Source organism: Ruditapes philippinarum, unplaced genomic scaffold (assembly GCF_026571515.1).
Source record: "Ruditapes philippinarum isolate M1 unplaced genomic scaffold, ASM2657151v2 ctg1635_1_1_1_1, whole genome shotgun sequence".
NCBI lineage: Eukaryota > Metazoa > Mollusca > Bivalvia > Venerida > Veneridae > Ruditapes > Ruditapes philippinarum.
The window spans coordinates 596-18,607 of record NW_026862835.1 but is presented as its reverse complement, the minus strand read 5'-3'; the positions used below and the strand labels follow the sequence as shown (position 1 = coordinate 18,607).

The 18,012-nt window shown below is 33.0% G+C and overlaps 1 protein-coding gene across 1 annotated transcript; it reads left to right on the top strand.

Moving 5' to 3' along the window:
• Positions 1-9,493: 9,493 nt before the first annotated feature.
• LOC132720335 (uncharacterized) lies at positions 9,494-11,493 on the top strand. The gene is made up of 2 exons (XM_060704463.1): positions 9,494-10,264; positions 10,980-11,493. The coding sequence occupies exons 1-2, from the start codon at positions 9,720-9,722 to the stop codon at positions 11,491-11,493; spliced, it is 1,059 nt and encodes a 352-aa protein (XP_060560446.1). The 5' UTR covers positions 9,494-9,719.
• Positions 11,494-18,012: the final 6,519 nt, after the last annotated feature.

The following is an 18,012-nucleotide window of genomic DNA, read 5'->3' as shown; positions in this document are numbered from 1 at the left end:
ATGGTTACTAGTAATAAATTTACCGGAAAATGGTTTCTAGGAATAAATTTACCAATCTTATTTTGTGCGCAATGTATGAGCTATAGATATGAATCAATGACATTGTTTAAACATTTAAAAAGTTATAACAAATACCACAGTCATATGACACACTAGTGATCATAGAAATGCCACAATATATATTGAAATGATTGTTACAATGCAGAAATTGTATCGACATTTTGCTCAAAGTTTGCTTGTATTTAAAATTTTGATTGCAATGCAAATTATTTAAATGTATGGCACTTGAGCATTTTTGTTGAATACATATCATAGACTTGTAAATTGGCAGACATGGTTGGGTGGCAAAATTTGCAGTGAAACAACAAGGGCAAAGAAAACTATGAATGCAAAAATACATATCACGTCTATTAAGCATGACCATGTATTAAATAACAATGTCTATAACATGTGGCAATTACATAACTAGTGCAATGAGATATATTATTGAAAATATAATGTTAATAGAACGTTCGTGGTGTAATCATATGGTTAAAGTGACATAACTGCTGAAATACCGTTAATACCTATAAAATAGTCGCTCGGCGTCATTGTCAACCATTAGCAACTTTTGTTGCTACAGAAGGCATTAGGTTGATGAGCAAGAGACGCTTATCCTGGCTGTTTACGTTATTAAATGACTGTAAAATGATCTAAATTAATACAGTATAAAATTGCTGTTTCAGCAAACCATTAAGCAGTCTAAGTAACTGGATTTTTTTTTTGTAAAGAAAACCACAAACGAACAAATAAATAACATTATAAATTGTCATCGAAAATTTGCAAATATCGTTTGAATGTTCTCATAAAATACAAAACGTTAGACGAAACTAAATACATTTTTAGACAGCATCGGAACTGCCGCGGTCGGTAGGCTATATAGCATAATTTAAATCGGCTGGACAGAAAAATAATCACTAAAAAACTTACCTCAGCCGAGTTATTTTGGCCGTGTACGTTGGCTTTTGTGGTCACATGACCAAAGTTGCTTACCCACGGTGAAAATGAACTGTAGTTATTGAGTAGATGCTAAAAATTCTATTTTAAGGAACGACCATGACCTTGCCCCCAGATATCTAAGCTGCCACACACAGCAAGTTTGATGAAGCAAACTCAAGTTATTACGTAAAAACTGAATTTCTTGTTTAAGCAACAGTGACCTTGACCTTGTTCACATACACCTGGGTAGCAATCCCAAGTTGCCTCTTGATATAAGCTACCCACATACAATATTTGGTGTCAAAAGTTCTAAGCAAACTCATGTTATTATGCGGAGACTGATTTTTTTAGTAACAGTGACATTGACCTTGATCACAGACATCTGGGTAGCAATCCAGAGTTGTGTCTTGATATAAGCTACCCACACACCAAATGCTGTCAATAGGTCACAACTAAGTCAAGTTATTGAGCAAAAACTGAATTTCTATTTTTAGCAATTAAGTGACCTTGACCTTAATCTTAGTCACCTGGGTAGTTATCCATAGTAGCCTCTTTATATAAGGTATCCATACACCAAGTTTGGTGTCAATAGGCCAAAGTAAACACAAATTTTTCAGCGTAGCAGTCCCAAGCTGCCTCTTAATATAAGCTAAACATATACATGTACCAACTTTGGTGTCAATAGGCCAAAGCAAACTCAAGTTATCAAGCGGAAACTGAATTTTTATATTGAGGAACAGTGGCCTTGATCTTGATCACAGACATCTGGGTAGCGATTCTAAGCTGCCTCTTGATATAAGCTACCCATACACCAAGGTAAGTGTCAATAAGCAAAAGCAAACTCAAGTTATTGAGCGGAAACTGAATTTCTATTTTAAGTTACAGTGACCTTGACCTTGGTCATAGACATCTGGGTAGCAATCTCAGGCCGCCTCTTAATATAAGCTACCTATACACCAAGTTTGGTGTCAATAGATACCAAAAGTTGACCTTTCACCTTGATTTTCGTTGATATAACAGACCTTTAACTTGGAACACTTTTAAAATGTTATGAATTAATGATCATCAGAAATATGTCATCGGTGTTTACGTGTATTTTATAATTATACCCCCGAAACGAAGTTTTTTTTTTGGGGGGGGGGGGGTATATGGTCGATCGGTCGGTCGGTCCAGGCGTCCGATGCATTTTCCTTGTCCGGAGCATAACTTGAAGACTAATGGTTGGAATTCAATACAACTTCATACAATGGTCAAGCACATTGAGAGGAAGTGCAGTGCATAAAAACCATAACTCTATCTTGACTAATTACAGAGTTATTGCCCTTTGTTACTTTTCCTTGTCCGGAGCATAACTTGAAAACTACTGGTCGGAATTCAAAACAACTTCATACAATGGTCAAGCACAATAATGGAAAGTGCAGTGTACAAAAATCATAACTCTATCTAAAGTAATTTCAGAGTTCTTGCCCTTTGTTACTTTTCCATTGCTTTCTTTTGTCCGGACCATAACTTGAAGACTAATGGTTGGAATTCAATATAACTTCATACAATGGTCAAACACATTGAAAGAAAGTGCAGTGCACAACACAAAAACCATAACTCCATCATGACTCATTATTAAGTTATTGCCCTTTGTTACTTTTCCTTGTCCGAGGCATAACTTGAAAACTACTGGTTGGAATTCAAAACAACTTCATACAATGGTCAAGCACAATAAGAGGAAGTGCAGAACACAAGAACCATAACTCTATCTAAAGTAATTACAAAGTAATTGCCCTTTGTCACTTTTTCATTGCTTATTTTTGTCCGGAGCATTACTGGAAGACTAATGGTTAGAATTCAATACAACTTAATACAATGATCAAGCACATTGAGAGGAAGTGCAGTGCACAAGAATCATAACTCCATCCTGACTTATTACAGAGCTATTGCCCTTTGTTACTTTTCCTTGTCTGGAGCATAACTTGAAAACTACTTGTTGGAATTCAAAACAACTTCATACAATCACCAAGCACATTAAGAGGAATAGCAGTGCACAAGAACCATAATTCTGTCTAGATTCATTATTGACTTACTGCCCTTTGTTACTTTTCCATTGCTTTTTTCTTGTTCAGAACTTGAAAATGTACTATTTGGAATTCAATACAATTTCATGCAATGGTCAAGTATATTGAGAGAAAGCGCAGTGCACAGAGACCATAGCTCTTTCTTGACTCATTTAATAGTTTTTGCCCTTTGTTACTTTTTAATGTCCAGTGCATAACTTGAAAATTAATGTTTGGAATTCAATGAAACTTCATAATGTTCAAGGGCAGTGAGATGAAGTGCAGTGTAGAAGACGCATAACTCTATTTTGACTAATTACAGTTATTGCCCTTTGTTACTTTTTTGTCCAGTGCATAGCTTGAAAACTAGTAGTTGGAATTCAATACAACTTCATACAATGGTCAAGCGAAATGAGAGGAAGTGCAGTGTACAACAACCATAACTCCATCTTCAGTATTTGTAGAGTTATTGCCCTTTGTTCATTTTCCTTGTCCGGTGCATAACTTAAAACTTATGTTTAGAATTCAATGCAATTTCATACAATGGTCAAGCGAAATGAGAGGAAGTGCAGTGTACAACAACCATAACTCCATCTTCAGTATTTGTAGAGTTATTGCCCTTTGTTTCTTTTCCTTGTCCGGTGCATAACTTAAAACTTATGTTTAGAATTCAATACAATTTCATACAATGGTCAAGCGAAATTAGAGGAAGTGCAGTGTACAATCACCATAACTCCATCTTCAGTATTTGTAGAGTTATTGCCCTTTTTTTCTTTTCCTTGTCCGGTGCATAACTTAAAACTTATGTTTAGAATTCAATACAATTTCATACAATGGTCAAGCGAAATGAGAGGAAGTGCAGTGTACAATTACCATAACTCCATCTTCAGTATTTGTAGAGTTATTGCCCTTTGTTTCTTTTCCTTGTCCGGTGCATAACTTAAAACTTATGTTTAGAATTAAATGCAATTTCATACAATGGTCAAGCGCCATGAGAGGAAGTGCAGTGCTCAAGAAGCGTAACTCTTTCTGGTCTTATTACAGAGTAATTCAATAAAACTTCATCAATGGTAAACCATATTGTAAGGAAATGCAACATACAAAAACCACAACTATCTTTATTGCCCACAACCATAACTCTATTTCAATTATTTTACAAGGTACTAGTATTCTGTTACTTGTAACTTCCTCATTTCCGAAGCAGTCTTGTCGGGGTATTAATCACATTAAGTGATAGTTCTAGTTACTGATTGTCATATTTTTAACAATAGAATCAGAAACTGGTGTATTATTGCTAATTGTTGATATACATTACTTGAGTTTAATTTCCCAAAAGAATTCGATGCATGGAAAATGTTCAAAGTGATGAAAATCAACGTGTCCATTACTATTTTACATTAGTTTATATTGGTTTTTAGTTATTTAATTATTTACAGATGTCAAAATAAACTTTCTTTCATTAACAACAAAACATTTTAAGCACATTGTAAAACCAGTTCAATATGTATTGCACATTTTAATTTGGAATAATAATTCGAAATTTATGGTGGCTGATTTGGTACACTTTGCGCGTTGCGTTGTCGATAGCGACAACACAGACTATATTGTTATCGCTTTTTCGTCTTGTCGCTAGCGAAACGCAACAAACGGCGCACTGTCGTCTTATCGTCTTGTCGCTAGCGAAGCACGCCAAACGACGCGTTGTCGCGATGTCGCTCTGTCGCTTGGCTTATAAGCCAATCTGTCGATTTGAGCCGAGCGACAATTCGACACTGCAACAACACGGCGTGCACCGTTAGCGACAGGACGACAAGACGAGTGTCCGAGAACGCGCCGTTTGGCGCTTTATCGAGCTGTCGGTAGCGACGACACAACGCACAAAGGCGTTCCAAAATCAGCCACCATAGTAAATTGGAAAGTGGGTGTTGTATCTTTATTGACAATTATAAACAATACTCTTAGGGATTTAGAAATTTTGTTGCAAAAATTGTTTATGTATATGGCAAATGAGTATAATGTTTGGAAACTGTAAAACGATATCAAAAATTAAAAGTTTTTGAGAAATGAAAATGATAACTTTTCTGAGGCATAATGGGCCTTTAACTAATGATAATCAGAGCATTAATAACAATCAGATATTGTGTTAAAGGGACACTGCTGAGGTTTCTTGATATAAAGGGACTAGAAATAATTTTTCGAGATTAATGTCCCATTTAATGTACTTCTAGAAATTAACTTTTATGCAAAAAAATTGATAATTCGTTTACTCCGTTTTTCCAGACTTATTATTCCAATTGTGAAAAATGACCGAAATCGAAAAGCGATTTTCACTCAATTCGGATTGTGAATAGCCCAACAATACGATTTCAATTTATTTCTGAGACAAATTCTCAATTATCTTTTGCATATACATGTATTTGGGTAAATTTTAAGGATTTTTAAATTAGGCTCCCTAAGTAGGAAAATGGACACGTGGTAAAAATGGGTGGGGTAGGGTAACATTTTTATACAGATTTCATAAATTTTAAGTACAAACCATAATTTTGCTTATGTGGATTGTTAGCTGAATGGTACTATTTGTTTTTTACCAAAAATTAATGGGAAAACATGTTTCATTAGAATGTTATTGCAGATTAATTCAAGGTTACTCATTTCTAAAAAAGGGCCCCCATAACATCCTAGCTTGAGTTCAGAAAAGCGGCCATAACTTGATTTCCGTAGATTTCCGTATGGTAGACTTTGTTTAAATCTTGCATACAGGTGTACTTGAAGGTATATATCTGACCTATGATGTCAATTTTTTAGTTCCTTATAGTGCCCATTAGGGTCGTAATACCTTAATCTCGATATCATGTTATAAAATTTCTTTAGTTTTTCTATGATTTAATGTAGGCTATTAAAATTTTATGTTTTTTATGATTTTGGACCTCAGTGCATTTCCTTTGACGCCTGTCAATTAATGTAATGACCATACAACTTTTATCAAGATAATAATCTATCCATCATAAGACTAATTCATTATTAAATTGTTTAATTGTTTAATCGATCATCCCTAGGCATTAAGTCTTTTTATTTTATGAAGCTTTTTTTAAACCTTAATTGTTTAATACATTATCTGTAGGCATAATTCTTTGTGAATGTCCACATCATACTTTCGTAGAATCGGGTTCACACAAGTGCCTAAATGTTCATATGAGCCGCGTCACGACAAAACCAACATAATGGGTTTGCGACCAGCATGAATCCAGACCAGCCTGCGCATCCGCGCTGTCTGATCAGGATCCATGCTGTTCGCTGTCAGTTTCTCCACTTGAGTTGGTAAGCGAACAGCATGGATCCTGATCAGACTGCGCGGATGTGCAGGCTGGTCTGGATCCATGCTGGTCGCAAACCCACTATGATGGTTTTGTCGTGACGCGACTCATATATATTTCAAAGTTAATACTTTTATTATGATTGAAGCTAATGGCAGATTTTAAATTCCAGCAGGACCAATAATCATTTTCACATAATATCAAAATTCATTCAACCCTGTGAATTTACAAAACGTTAAATAATAATAATACATGTAATAATAATAATAAATAAATAAATAAATAGGGGATATTGAATAAGTGTAAGTTTAATACTGAATTTATTAAACGAGTTGAATAAAATTATATAATGCGAGCCTCTGGCGAGCATAATATTATTTTATTCAACGAGTTCAATAAATAGAGGATATTGAATGAGTGTAAGTTCAATACTGAATTTATTGCACGAGTTGAATAAAATTATATTATGCGAGCCTCTGGCTCAACGAGTGCAATAAATTCAGTAATGAACTTACACGAATTTAATATTATTTATCACATATCCAAAATAAAGACCGTTTAAAGTAAAATAAGAGTCATTTTTCATTGACGCGCCCATAGTAAACGCTATCATTTAGCGCGTCTTTACACTATGTTTGTTAACGCTAATGACGTCACGTCAAAATATATGCACGGCCGTGCAATACCATATTTACGGAGTCGCAAAATCGGCACGGGTGTGTGATAAATAAATATATAAACATTATTTAATTTTACCCGTGAAATATGGTGTTATATCAGTCAAATATATTTCAAATTTTTTAAAAATAAATATGAAATATAAATATGAAAGTGGGCGGAGTCAAAACTCATATTTATTTGAGGGACTTCTTTCGCCATTTTGTTTGAAAAATCTGATAAAAACAAAACAACTTTTTGCTGAATTTTGTTTTGAAAACTATCTAGAATGATAGAAAATGGTCTAACTAAAAAAATAAATCCGAACACCAATATCTTTAATTCAGTCATTAACGCTGTACAGACGTTTAAAGAGTTGTTTACGTGACGTCGCAATGTAGCGCTAAATATCACGTGCAAAACAAGACAATAACAAGAAAAGCATTGATACAAAGCATCAAAGGGCGTCCAAGCAAGAAATGCAGAAAGTGAAGATGAACTAGTAGACATATAATGACAAGATATTCTTATAAACTTTTCAATGGTTAATTGGTTTTTACCAGAATGAACGGACGAAAAACATTGTTCATTATGAACTTTGATTGGCATGCTAGAGATTAGAATATTACTTGCTATTTCTTTATGATCGTGATTATTAATAGCAACGGATATACATGTATACAATCATTTATAATCCATATGTGTAACGCATGATCAACACCACACTTGTGGAATTTATTTTTCTTTTTCATTTTTTAAATTATCAATCAATTGAATAATTCATAATCTAATTTGTAACTTTGAATAATTCCTCGGCATCTTTACTAAACACGAATAACAAATGAAATAAAATGTTTCAAAGTTGATAGTGTCATATTAATACCATGAAAATGTACCTTTTTCTCAATTATTGTACATATTTATTGTTTTTATCTCATATAGTTAAAATGAAACATGCTATCGTTGTTGATGTTGTTGTTGGGTTTTTTCGAATTGTATGTTTATGTAGATCTATAATAATAATCAATAAATTTGAGAGTTGATCTATGTTTATTAATTATTTTAACCAAACTAACTGACAAACATTCATTTTGGAAAAAAAGCTTATTTATCTGTAAAATATTTGTTCTGTTCTGTAACGATATCAAACATCTACTCCAAAACAGGGAGAGACCGGACAATAAACGTGTGATACTTTTCACCGGTCACTAGTAAATCCCGGTCAAAATAGACCGGGAGAGACCGGGAATTACCGATAGAAGTACATCCCTCTATAAATAGATTTTCGGAATGTTTCTATTTTAACATACCATAATAACCCACTGTGTACTACAAAATGATAAATAAAAAAAATCCCGAAGAGACGGAAAAGGTTATATCATTTGAAAATGTTTGCATTGCGAAATTCTCCAGTTCGCTATTCATTGTACATATCGCGACATTTCATTTTTAATTAATAATAATCAAGCACCCTCATACCGATCGGAATGATCGGCTTTTATTATGACCGACTAAAAGGCTCGAGAAGTTGCTTTCGCCCTTTCACAAAATCTGATTTCATTCCATAAGGGGCGCCGCGCTTCGGCGCGGACGCCAATTATATTACTGCGCGCTGTATATTTGCAGTTGCGTAGCAAGCAATGGGGTTTCTAACCATTTTTTATTTGATAATGAAATTAAATAAAAAGGTTATTTTTTCGATTTTCGTGAAATATGTTATATATTTCACTCAACATAATAAAATGCCACATATTTTCACTCGCCGTCCCGGCTCGTGAAAATATGTTGCATTTTATCATGTTTCGTGAAAATATATTCCATATTTCACTCAAACGAAAAAATATCCTCTTATTATTTAATTTTACCCATGATATATGGTGCTATATCACTCAAATATATTTCATATTTTTTAAAAATAAATATGAAATATAAATATGAAAGTGGGCGGAGTCAAAACTGATATTTATTTTAAGGGACTTCTTTCGCCGTTTTTCTTGAATTTTGTTTTGAAAACTATCTAGCATGATATAAAATGGTCTAAGAAAATTTATCCGAACGTCAATATCTTTAATTCAGTAATTAACGCTGTACAAACGTTTAAAGAGTTGTTTACATGAAGTCACAATGTAGCGCCAAACAGCGCGTGCTTACGCATAAATTACTGCGCGTTGTACAATTGCAGTTGGTAGCAAGTAAGGGGATTCGTTACCATTTTCTTTGATAATGAAATTAAATAAAAAGGTTAAGTTTTCGTTTTTCGTTTTCCGTGAAATATGGAAAATATTTTCACGAAACATGATAAAATGCCACACATTTTCACGAGGCAAACGAAAAAATATCCTCTTTTTATAATATTTGGAATCGACTTATTTTTGGAATGAAGAATTTTATAAAATTTGGGGTTGCAGTGATTTTTGCTGCACTGTGAGCTATATAAAGTAGAACTATATTCCAGTAAAATTATAAAACGAAGTACAATAACCGGGAACCATCTTTGAACATCCGATTATAGATTAACAGTGCTTTGTTTTTACAAAATAATTTGCTAAATTTTTTGTTTTTCTGTGAGATTATTTCTTTATCTTCAGATGAAATAGAACATTACGGAATTAATACACGGGCAAGTTTTAAGCCTTGCTTGGAAGATCTAGATTTAGAAAAGAATCCTAATCGATTTTAAATGACTTCTAAAACAGACTCTTATACACTAGATACTTAAAGAAACATGAATAATACAACGGAGGTTTCCATTAATAATACGGACATCGGTGTTCCAAGGAGCGGTTACGACTTACCGGTGTACGGTTTGTCAAATGGATCATTTTACCGGATTCATATCCCAGCTCTGACATGTATTTCTTTAAGTCTTTGTTGCGTAATCATCGTCATGGTTTTGTCATATTCTCACAAGAATTTCAGGAAGTTCTTTTCTTGGGCAAAACGTGCACGATTTATTATTTATTTTGCTATTTGCGACGGTGGATTTAATATTTTTCACGGCCTTGACCATTTGCATTACCTCACAACTAAGGATCACATTCGACCTAAGATATTGTGCGAGTTTTATGGCTTTCTATTGACAGAATTTATTACAGCACAAAATCTTTTAGTGAATGTTGTCGCAATAAATGCGTTTATTATGATGTTTTTCAACAAGAACTTAAACTTTGGAAGATATGATTGGAAACTATTGGCGTGGACATTTGGTTTACCTTTTGTTGCCGCCATTGCCGCTGCTTTTACGGGACAGCTCGGACCAAACGGAACTTTGTAAGTTTTTTTTCTGTGTCAATTAAATTGTTGTTTTGAAGGTTTTTTTTACCATTTTAATCAATTATTTATGTCCATACTGCCACGTTTAATGTTTTAAGGATAGAACGAGTACCACTTTTTTCACAGTACGTGCACCATTGTTCTTATTTAATCAATTCATTTCCAAAAATTTGAAGTTTTGTAGACTTATTTATTGAAATATATATGCAAATTACACCGATAAATTCGAGTAATTGGTATATAAAATTTTGATAAAACAGGTGTTTTAGATATTCATAAAACTATATGACTTTATTGCACTACTCATATCGGAGTTTTCTCAAGTCAAAACACCGATTGCATGGTTAAGGCCCTTGACCTTTAACATTTTCGTCATATCTGCATCTTTTTAAAATTAAACGAAATGTGCATTATATGAATACATTTGCGGAAGCTATTGGAATAGCATCGGTAAAATAGAAGGCACCTTGTAAAACTTGTATACACCATTGGTATTGTACCGGTGAAACAGCAAAAATCATCTTTCCTGTTTCCGGCGCCATTTGACCTAAATTGTGTTGGTGCGCCGTACAACCAATCCAAACAAACAGAGAAACCATTCCTTGTGTCACAGCGATACGAACATCGGGGTAACTAACATACTCATACAAAGTGGTACAATTTTCTTGTACAGTTGATTATAAACATGTCAATTTTTACTCTTTTTTTACAGCTGCCAGTTTGACGCCATTACCGGAAGTGTAGCTTTCATCCTGTTCACAACCGTTCCAACTGTTCTCATTTTTATTGTTAACAGTGTTTTATACTTGTTGACATGGAAACGTATTAAAGAACAAGTTTCCGGAATATCCCAGTCGTTGAAGAATTCAAATGTGACGGATAAATCACGGCGAGCAGCCAGGAACATGTCGTTGTTCGTTTTGGCATTCTTTATACAATGGTGGTCGTGTGCTGTATTTAGCGTGTGGCTGTTAATTGATATTAACGTGCCCCTTTTCTTCATTAACATTGAGACCACGTTAGTAAACCTTGGAGGATGTTTGAATCTAGCTATCTACTTAATAATGAGACGGAGAGACAAATGTAACGAAGACGACGGGAACAAAAACACGATGGTTACGGACGACAACTTGAGCGCAGCGCACTCTGTTGACAACGCTGTTGCACTATCGTCCGTGGGGGAAACTGCCATAGCACCGTCTGGAATAAGGGGGCAGGGGACCTAAAAATGAAAAATTTTGTATTTCAGTGTGACCAGAAACACAATTCCAAATATTTCAAAATCTGTTTCACAGGCAGATAACCAGTTGCACAGCATTATTCAATGATATATGACATACATTGAAGAAAATAATAGTTTGCATGCATTGCTCCTTCAAAAAATGACTGACAGCAATTTATATTTACCCCCACCCAGCCAAAATCACACCTAAAATATACCAATATAGGCAATCTTCATGAAGGTGCAGCATACTCCAGAATCCGCCCGATTCCTTTAAAAATATCAGTAACACGCAGTGCAAGCTATGGCATTTTCAGAAATGACAAATAAAGTGTCTGTCATACGTTTAGATTTTTCACAAAATTTATCTGAAGTTTCTTACTTGTTTGGCGCCAACTGTCAAAGCTTGATTTTTAACTTTTTCACCTCCATTCGGAGAGTCAGAAATACATACAAAGCTACCAAAATGCTTAGTTTCGGGTAAAAACCCAAAAATATATCTCATTTTCTACACACAAACAAGAAAGAATTACAATGACAGAGAAATATCAGAAGTTATCAGTACCTTCAAAACACCATGTCTGAGTTATTAAAAAATTTGACCGGGGCCATCATTCGAATATGTCCCCTGCCCCCTAAGGTCATATTTACCGGCATGTGATAATGGCGGCACTACATGTGAGAACGGATGTAAATATTCGTACAGTTCGAATGACAGTGAACCCCCGTTTGAAAAGGAGTCATCTTGCACGGAACAAGTAAACAACAAGATATAGGAAACGAACAAAAGTTTTATTCACGTCTATCAGTATCGTTTTATGAAAGTTCCAAACTTTAAAAAAAATCATATTATATTAAGTGATTTGAATGGTTACTCTGCACATGTAAAATTCCAAAAAGAAAAGTGAAAATCCCGACCCAAAACTTTAATTGAACGAATCAGGCATCGCGTTTGGTGCGTCATTTTTCATGCTTACTTTTTTAGTGACGCAAGATTTAAAGGAATTGTTTACATGTTTTGTCCGATAAATGACTGCTTTTGAAGTATTTAGCACCATATTTCTACAATGTTACTTGCGCAGTGTGGTATTTTTGCATATTTTGACCTCTTTTGTGGTAATTTTCGCGGACTGCAAGTGCCTTTTGCAATGTGATAAAAACGACCAAAAAAAAAAATAACACTTTTTTTTGCTCACTTCACAATGTTTAACTTTTTAATACATTTTTAAAATTTTAATTTAAATAAGCATGAATCTTGCTGCCCTGACTACATAGGTTAATAACTAATAGGATATAATTTTCTACTTGCCTGGTGAATATTAAAATACATTTTTTAAATTCCTGATTCATGAACATATTTATATGAATATATTTATTTGTCGTCCTGTCGCTAGCGAAACACAACAAAAGGCGCACTCCTCGCGGCGTGTGATGCGATGACACATTGTCGTTTTATTGTCGAATAATTTAGTGATTTCAAAAATCAAAAAGTAAAATCTTAGATATAGAGTTTAATCAGATATTAATACTCATATTTGTAATGATTTATGATATATGCAAGCATCTTAAATATGAATAACTCTTTTATTTTGTTATACATATACTTTTTTCAGATCTTTGTTGGTAAATTGTTTCTTTGTCATAATTATATGAACCGACGTTAGATAATGTTTTTTTTGTTGTTGTTGTTTTTTCTGTTTTTTCTTGTTTTCGTGTTGTTTTTTTATCTTGTGCCATGTCTCTAGTTACAGTGCTCCAGCAATGTATAAATATAGTGTTTCTTTGACAAGTTGTTCGTTCATATTTCTTGCACCTACACAAAGTGTCTTATTTTTGCTGCGATGAGCTTCCTACACTCTGTTGTACTCGAGATTTAGCAAAGAAATCGAACCGATTAATAGGCCACGTTCAAAATTGGTATCCTTGAAATATTTAATATTAATATAATATTGACATAACGGAGAGCCTCAAAGCTGTTGTACTTGCCAATCCGCAACTAAATTAAAAGTGCAGGTCACGGCTATCTTAAAAAATATGACACTTATTTCTTCGATAAAATGCTGCAACTATATTAGTCAGGGTCGATAACAAGCGAGTAGGAAAGTTTAGACGGCGGTTATGTCCCCTGTTTGTCAATATTGACAATGGCCATACAACTTTTTCCTGAAAATCATCTATCTATCACAAGACTAGTTCGGGTTGTTTATTACCATAATTAATAAATAATTCATTATTAGTTTGTTTAATCGATCATCCCTAGGCATATACTAGTAGTCTTTCTATTTTATGAAGTTTTTTTAGACTTAATTGTTTTAATACATTATCTGTAGGCATAATTCTTTGTGATTTATTTGTAAATTAGCAGACTGTTTCCTAAAACTAAAACAATATCATTAGAATCGTACGAAAGACCGGTGTTGACATTTCATCTTCTTGAATTCCCGGGATCGTCTTTACGAATTTACGTTTCAACGTACATAGTTCAAGATTTCAATTTATTTATTTAATGATATATGCAAGGATCTTAAATATGAATAACTCTTTTATTTTGTTATACATATACTTTTTTAAGATCTTTGTTCGTAAATTGTTTCTTTGTCATAATTATATGAACCGACGTTAGATAATGTTTTTTTGTTGTTGTTCTTTTTCTTTCTTTTTTTTCTTGTTTTCTTGTTGTTGTTTTTTTTTATCTTGTGCCATGTCTTTGTCCAAGTAAGTAGTTAAAGTACTCTAGCAATGTATAAATATAGTGTTTCTTTGACAAGTCTTTCGTTCATATTTCTTGCACCTAGACATAGTGTGTTATTTTTGCTGCAATGAGCTTCCTTCACTCTGTTGTACTCGATAGTTAGCAAAGAAATCGAACCAATTGTTAGGTCACGTTCAAAATTGGTATCCTTTAAAAAAAATCCGGTAGAGTCGAAACCGCGGCCATGATAATTATTATGTTTAATTTTGACATAACGGAAAGCCTCAAAGCTGTTGTACTTGCCAATCCGCAACTAAATTAAATGTGCAGGTCACGGCGATCTTGAAAATTATAGGACCAAAATTAGATTTAAAATGCTGCAACTATATTGGTCAGGATCGATAACAAGCGAGTAGGAAAGTTAAGAATTCGGCGGTTATGTTCCCTGTTTGTCAATATTGACATATCGGTAATGGTGTAATAAAGGAAGTAGAATATGTATCAGACAGTGTACACACGTTTTATTAATACAGACACAGATACAAACTAAATATATTACTGCTTATTGTTGATATACATTACTAAAGTTTGATTTCCCAAAAGTATTCGATGCATGCAAACGTTCAAAATGATCAAATGTTGATGCAATGAATTTATTTAAATCAACGTGTTCATTACATTTTTGTATTGTTAATAACAATATTCAATATTTTATTTGCAATAATCAGCATACAAAATGCCTCTGGCAAAGGTTAACAAACTACAATATATATACAAATCACACATGCATCAAATTACATAAAATTGTTATACAATTGTTACATCATTGCGAAGCTGATTTGGAGAAACAGTAAAGTATATGACATGCATTAACTTACATATTAATTTCATTTCTTTTCAAAAATGCTTCATTTAAAAATTTCGATACATTTAGTAAAGTTGACTGTTTTCTACTTGACATTAAACTATAAAATTTAGGTAAAGATGGCCATGCTGTGTTTGGAAAATATTTTTTGCGAATTTCAGAATAATGAGTACAGATTAAAAGAAATAGGTATTCACTTTCAACAACATGCATTGTACAATTTTCACAGAATCTATTCTGTCTATCTATACCTCGATACCGGCCGGTTTCTATAGCTAGATTATGACTGCTTAACCTAAAGGATGCAAACAGTTTCACTAATTTGTCACTTTTTATTTTGTTAAGATATTCCTCTGATTCAAATACCGTTTTAAATTGAACATAATAAGATAATTTCGGCAAATTATTGATTGTCGTATGCCAATGTTGGATAAATTGATCTCTCAATCTTCGTGACAAAGTAGAAAAATAGTTTATAGCTTTATTAAAATTATCCCATATATCATTTAAACCAAGATTATACAATAGTTTTTTTACAGAGAGAGCCCAATTTTGATCATTATTACTATTACACTCAGTAGAGAATAACTTACACATTAATGACTCTGGATTTGATTTTAATTTAGTGTAATATTTTAGAGATTTTTCTTGGCAAATAACTGATAAGGGGAATCTCCCTAATTCACCTAAAACAGAGTAATTTGGAGTCTGCGATTTCACACCTAATATGGTTTTGCAAAATTTTATGTGAATTTTATCAACCTCTTAGGACAATATATTCCCCAAACTTCCGCAGAATAAAGCAAAATTGGTGCAACTAGGGAATCAAACAATTTAAGTTTCGTTTATAATATCGACATGTATTCTTGTAAAAAAGACTTAACAAATTATACATTGCCTTTAAAGCCTGATCAGAAAGAAATTTTTGCTGTTTTTAGCAATGTTACCATTTGAAACAAAAGTCACTCCTAGATAACAGAAATTGTCTACAATATCAATAACATTATCATCAATGTAAAATTGTCTTTGCTCTCGAGATTTACGTTTTTCAAAAATACAAATTTTGGTCTTCTTTATATTGATCTTAAAGACCCCATTGTTGGAATATTCATATACATAGTTAAGGTGATTCTGTAAAGTATTAGGATCGGTATAAAATACAACCATATCATCTGCAAAAAGCAACATAAATACACATAATTGGTTAAGATCATAGTCTGATAAACTATTAAGGTTAATGTTTTTGCATACATCATTTAAGAAGAGTATAAACATTATCGGTGAAAGTGGCTCTCCTTGTTTCAATCCAATTGATATATCGAAAAAGTCTGAAAATTTACAAGCATTTTTAACACATGACGAAACTTTTTCATATATTGCTTTTATCATATTCACCATACTTTTTCATATATTGCTTTTATCATATTCACCATTTTACTGCTAATTCCCTCTTTTAACAATTTAACAAATAATGCTCCTCTATTAACTGTATCGAAGGCTTTTTCGTAGTCTATAAAAGCACAATACAATTTCTTTTTATCATGTAACACTTTTTGGATAATACAATGTAATAAAAATATACAATCGGTTGTGCTTTTTTATCTCTGAACCCAAACTGATTTTCACAAAATATATCTTCTGTCTCGCACCATTTGTTTATTCTGTTTCTTAAAACAAGGGAAAAAAGTTTAGCCATGCTATTCACAAGAGTAATACCCCTGTAATTACTAGGATCGGATTTATCACCCTTTTTGTAAATTGGGACAATTATTCCCTTGGTCCAAGAATCAGGATAAACCCCTGCATCATAGATAATGTTAAATAATTTAACTAAATATGGTGTAATGAAATCTTTAGCGTCGATAAAAAATTCGGCCACAATTTTATCCGTTGATGCAGCTTTATTTCTATTGCATGAGGAAATCGCTTTTAAGATTTCATCTTTGGTAATTTTTGTATCTAAAAAATCTACATGAATTTCATCTAAATTTACTTCTAAATCATTCATATCTGTATTTCTGGCATGTTAGCAAAATGATTAACAAACTCGTCTAAAGAAACATCGAAGTTTGTACTCTCATTTTTATTTCGGAATTTATTAATTTTCTGCCAAAATTTACGAGGTGATTTTTTACTTAAATCAGAAAATATATTTTTTTCAGTCGTGAAAAACTTTAATTTAGCTTTCTGTTTGATTTTATTATATTTGCTCCTTAATTCTAAAAAACGTTTTCTGTTTTCCTCTGTGTTTACTCTTTTGAGCCTTCTTCTCGCTTCATAAAAAAGTGATTTATAATGCCTACATTCTTGATTAAACCATCGATTTTTGCCCTTTTTGCTATTAGTAAGACCATTTTTTGTTATTGTTTTACCAAAAATCATAGATGAACATTTAGATATCACATCCGAAAATGCTTGCATAACTTCACTGATATTAATATTTTTGTTATCAATTTCGTATACAATCTTGCCAAAATCATTTCTATTATTCTCTAAACAAGCCAAAAGGTCACAAACATGATCATTATTCCACACTAATTTATCTTCTTTAATGATTGTATTATTAGCTGAACTTGACAAATCACAATTTAAAGAAAATTCAACAGCACAATGATCTGAAAATTCGTTTACACCTAACACCTCCATTGTATTCAAATTACAGTGACCTAAAATATTTACAATAAGATAATCTACAACGCTAGCACCCTTTTTATTTCTAGAGCAGCAGTGATATGTAAAATCACCCTTTTCTAATCGGCCATTTACAATGCGTAAATCATGCTGCTTACATAAAGAGAGTAATTTTAGACCAAACGGGTTACATATTTTATCAGACGAGTGTCTTTCAGGTAACATAACACCATGCATTTCTGGCATGTCCACAAATCTCTGTAAATTTATATTTTCAACAAAGTCGGGGGTTACCCCTGTTCGACTGTTCAGGTCCCCGCACCAATACGTATCAC

Coding starts and splice junctions, on each gene's coding strand:
- LOC132720335 (XM_060704463.1), top strand. CDS start 9,720: ATGAATAATACAACGGAGGTTTCCATTAATAATACGGACATCGGTGTT. Junction 10,265..10,979: donor CTCGGACCAAACGGAACTTT/GTAAGTTTTTTT, acceptor CTTTTTTTACAG/CTGCCAGTTTGACGCCATTA.